This window comes from Malaclemys terrapin, chromosome 2 (assembly GCF_027887155.1).
Source record: "Malaclemys terrapin pileata isolate rMalTer1 chromosome 2, rMalTer1.hap1, whole genome shotgun sequence".
NCBI classification, from domain to species: domain Eukaryota; kingdom Metazoa; phylum Chordata; order Testudines; family Emydidae; genus Malaclemys; species Malaclemys terrapin.
Window position 1 is genome coordinate 92,284,655 of NC_071506.1, and position 4,676 is coordinate 92,289,330.

The 4,676-nt window shown below is 44.3% G+C and overlaps 1 protein-coding gene across 1 annotated transcript; it reads left to right on the forward strand.

Annotated features, from left to right (window-relative positions):
* The first annotated feature begins 3,146 nt into the window (after positions 1–3,146).
* On the forward strand, positions 3,147–3,623 carry LOC128832882 (NADH dehydrogenase [ubiquinone] 1 beta subcomplex subunit 8, mitochondrial-like). The gene is given in 3 exon segments (XM_054020577.1): positions 3,147–3,221; positions 3,224–3,332; positions 3,335–3,623. Coding segments are annotated over 3 exon segments (459 nt in total). The 3' UTR covers positions 3,610–3,623.
* Positions 3,624–4,676: the final 1,053 nt, after the last annotated feature.

Genomic DNA, 4,676 nt, shown 5'->3' on the forward strand with positions numbered 1-4,676 from the left:
CTAAGAACAGATGTACTCCCCTGAGAAAGAGCTGTGTGCTAACTTGTAACACTGGCACATTCTGTTCATAGATACCACGGGCTATGACAAGGGGCTGTGGAGCCTTAAAACCCTCAGTCAGAAGGGAGAGAGATGTAGGTCTCCACCCAAGAGAGGTGGTGACTAGGGGCCGGTCTTCACTACCCGCCTGGATCGGCGGGTAGAAATCGATCTCTCCGGGATCGATATATCGCGTCTCGTCGGGACGCGATAATCGATCATCAAATCGACGCGCGTACTCCACCAGCCCAGGTAGGAGTAAGCGCCGTCGACGGGGGAGCCACGGCGGTCAATTTGCTGCCATCCTCACAGCGGGGTAAGTCGGATCAGATACGTCGAATTCAGCTACGCTATTCTCGTAGCTGAATTTGCGTATCTGAAATCGATCCCCCCCCTGTAGTGTAGACGTAGCCTAGGAGTCTGAAACCTAATGTGGGTGCCATTGAGGGACCACATGTGTGTGTGGGGGGGGTACAGAATTTAAGTACAGTTACTCTGAAACTGGGACATTCATGATGCATCTTTTCTTCTTGGAAAACATTTTATTGGCATAAAGAAGAGAACAATAGGTGGTGGGACTTTTGTGTTATGACCCATGGCAGTATCTATTCTCAAGCCCCACAGTGCTGTATATAGTACATTACATAGACCTCAAGAAATATAACTCAGTAATGACCTAGATAGTGCAATGGTGTTGGATTTCTAATTTTTAGTCATTATTTTTATGACAGGATTCAAATCTATTGCAAATTACAAGAGTATAAACCTACATCTCTTTTTTTAGTCATTTGTATACTTTGTCAATCCAATAGGATCCAAAACACCAAATTTGATGCAATTGCCACCACCTCCTTCAAGGGAGGGTGTGACGGGGCAGCCCCGCCCTGCACTAGCCCCAGTGACGTCAGACCAGTAGCTCTGACAGAGGAAGTTCCGCCCTGTTCGAACTGGGCATGCTCCAGATGCTCACTGAGTATAAAAGGAGGGAACACAGCTCAGTCGGGGCTGGCGGCCGCAGGGGAAGGACCTAACTGGGAAGCTCCTGCAGAGGACCAGCCGACACTCTTGAAGCCGCCAGGAACAGAGACTTCTACAGGCCGGCACGAACCCCTACTGCGGGAGGAACCAGAGGAGACGACGGATCCTGAGAACCACAGAAAACCCTGGGATGCCGTGGGTGGACGAATTGTTGGAGCGGCTCGGGGGAGCGAGGTACTTATCAACCTTAGACCTACCCAAGGGATACTGGCAGATCCCCCTCACCCCAAACTCCCGGGAGAAGACTGCCTTCCCAACCCCGTTCGGCCTCTTCCAATTTATAACGATGCCATTCGGGCTACACGGAGCCGCGGCTACGTTCCAATGGTTAATGAACAAGGTCTTACAGCCTCATGACCAGTATGCGGCAGCATATATAGACGACATCGTAGTCTATAGCGACAACTGGGAGGACCATCTATGCCATCTGGATAGGGTGTGGCAGGCACTTCGATCAGCCGGCCTTACAGCCAATCCGGCGAAGTGTCACCTCAGGAAAGAGAAGGTAACCTACCTTGGATATGCGGTAGGGGGTGGGAAACTGATGCCTGTAATCAGCAAAATGCAAGCCCTCAGAGACGTACCCATCCCCAAGACGAAGAAGCAAGTGCGCCAGTTTTTGGGCCTAGCTGGATATTATCGTCGCTTCGTGCCAGACTTTGCAGCCATAGCCGCCCCACTGTCGGACCTTACAAAGTACTCACAACCTCGGCAAGTGCAGTGGTCAGAAGAGTGTGATAAAGCTTTCGAAGCTCTTAAGGAACGACTCACTCGTGAACCGGTCCTGCGACACCCAGACTTTTCAAAAGAATTTATACTCCAGACAGTATACTCTTCATTAGTATGTACTCTTATACTCTGAGAACCACGGAGAACCCTGGGATCCGTGGGAGACCCCAACTCCCCAGCCGGTAGGGAGGTGACGGACTGGTACCTTGACCCCGGTAAGCTTCAGCGTGTTTCGGTAGGACCCCCCCGCTGAGCCAGTAGTAAGGTCCTACGGCCCTGCAACCCGGGGCGCTTGTACGGACTTTGGCCATTAGGCCGTGCTGCCACGCAACCAGGGGCGCTTGTATGGACTCCGGCCACTAGGCCGTGCTGCCTTGTAAGGAGGGAAGAGATCTGTTGCTAGTTCTGCCATACATCAGAGAGGAGATGGATTTACAGAACAGCAGGGAACCTCAGAAGTCAATCTACACAACCTGGCTGCAGCCTGAAATGATACTATAACTTTACTTTGATGTATACTAACAGTTGTGACACTGAATAGAATTGATTTTTTTAATTGCATTTCCATGAGATATAGTACACTAATATAGCCTCACTATTATTTCCTTACTTCATTCCTATTTTATCATACATGCTTTATCATTACAAGCTTTAATTAATTTGCATAAAATTGGTTTTATATGACCTGCAAGAGGTTTTCTCATTAACTTAGTTGCACTTATATGTCCAATTATCTAGGTCTCAGGAAAGTATAATGAATGCTACATACTAATGAAGAGAGAAAAAAAGGACACTTCCATTTTAAAATAACATGATTAATCAGAAATGTTTAAATTAAGCCAAATTTATATTTTGGCAAAATAAGATATACGGACAGTCATCATATCAAGGCAATACTTGCTATAACTAACAGTGAAATGAATTGTACTCACTCATAGACCTCACAATAAGATGACAATGAGGCATAACAATAAACATTCCCATACACCTGGCAAGAATAATCATTTCTTCCAGATAAGTGTCTGGCTGTATTGGGGAAAGGTTACATCCCCTGCTTCCCATCTGCTGCCCTTTTATACAATTACCAGCAGTCACTTTGTAAAATGTTAAAAGCACACAAAGAGTGAGGGTATATTGCCCCAACAATTAATTTTGAGGAATGTTTTAATGATCGTGCACATAGGTAGCACCTGGCATCCAAACAGATTCCCAAGGCACTTTACAAACTTTTGCTAACTGTTTGGATGCACAAGGATCACAATATCCTCAATCTGAAATAGTTACCAGCAGGTTCTTTAGGCAGTAAAGAACTAGGTGATTGGCTGTATAGGACAACATACATGCTGCCTGGACCTTACCCCAAAACCCCAGAGGAAAAGGCAGCTGCTGCTAAGAAATACAACATGAGGGTGGAGACTATGGGGACTATGAGCCACATCCGGATGATGACATAGGGTATGGTGATTATCCCAAATTTCCTGACCAATCTCATCATGAAAGAGACCCCTGGTATCAGTGGGACTACCCCATCTGAGACAAAACTGGAGAGAGCCAATGCACTGGCACTTTGATATGTTTCTCCGGACCCGTGTTGACACATCCCCCACTGTGGTACACTGGCACACTATATGCAATCACTTCTTCCTCTTTATTGGCTTTGTGCTGTTTATGTTCTGGCTTGGAGAAATGTACCCATCCTACATACCTATGGGACTGAAGCAGTATCCTTACAATAACCTGTACCTGGAGCAAGGGGGCGATCCCAGCAAAGAGCCCCCAGAAGTGAAGAACTATGAAATCTGAAAGATGCATGGAAATGTAGCTCTTTTCCAGAGTGTTCACTGCAGGATGGCACTAACCACATGTTCTCTTAGACATTTACTCTTAATGAAATATATTGTGAAAACTCTTGTGGTGGATTTCTTTTCTTTGAAGAGGCAATAAAGTGGGCACTACTCATGTATCTGCAACTTTGGGTACCTAAGTATCTTTGAATATCTATCTCTATATGCCAAAGTCAGTTGCACTTAGGCACCTAATGTTGCTTTTTAAAAATAGTACTCAGTTACTTTTGGAAAATGTAACCTAGATTTTATTTCAAATTTAAATAAAGTGACAAAATCAAAATAGAGTCTTTAAATGATTTCCAAATGCTGATTTGGGAAAATTAAAACAAATTGTGTTCAAAAACTTTTCACCTTGACCTGCATTCATTTGGAGGGCTTGTTGGATTTTGCTCAGAATGCTTTATTAAAAAATGAAACATAATAAAACAAAACTAACACACACAAACACACCACAGTGACCTTCAGCAGACATTCAGCAGAATCTGACGAAATTCTGATTGAAGAAAGATTGATTCTCTAAAGTTTGAGTGGTCAGACATGCACTGAATTTGTTGAGGTTCATTGCAACATCCTAGAAAGTATTTTCAGCCTTTCTATCCTAATGAGCTTATTAGTAAAAGGCTGAAAGGATCACAGATTGTCTATCAAGAAAGATTGTCAGTCACACACTGTTAGCAACTCTGCTGTGATTTATACACCAGGAGCATAAAGAAAATGGTGCTACAAATGGAGTCTTATTGTGCCCCACAGTCAGTGCGGTAACACAAAATAAAACATGCAGCACAAAGGCCCTCATGTTTGGGGGGAGAAAAATAAGTTCTGGATGAGGAAATCATAGAAAATTAGATGGAATGGTACCTTTCTCCTGTGGTTTCCTCCAGTGATAATTATATCTCATAAGAGAAATTGAGTTACCTGCAGTAGTAATAGCCATGGTCAAAAATGTGCTATTAAATGCCATTGAAAAGAAAAAATCTCAAACTTAGCTCAACTGCTGTTAGCAAAAAGCATTTTCTAAGTTCT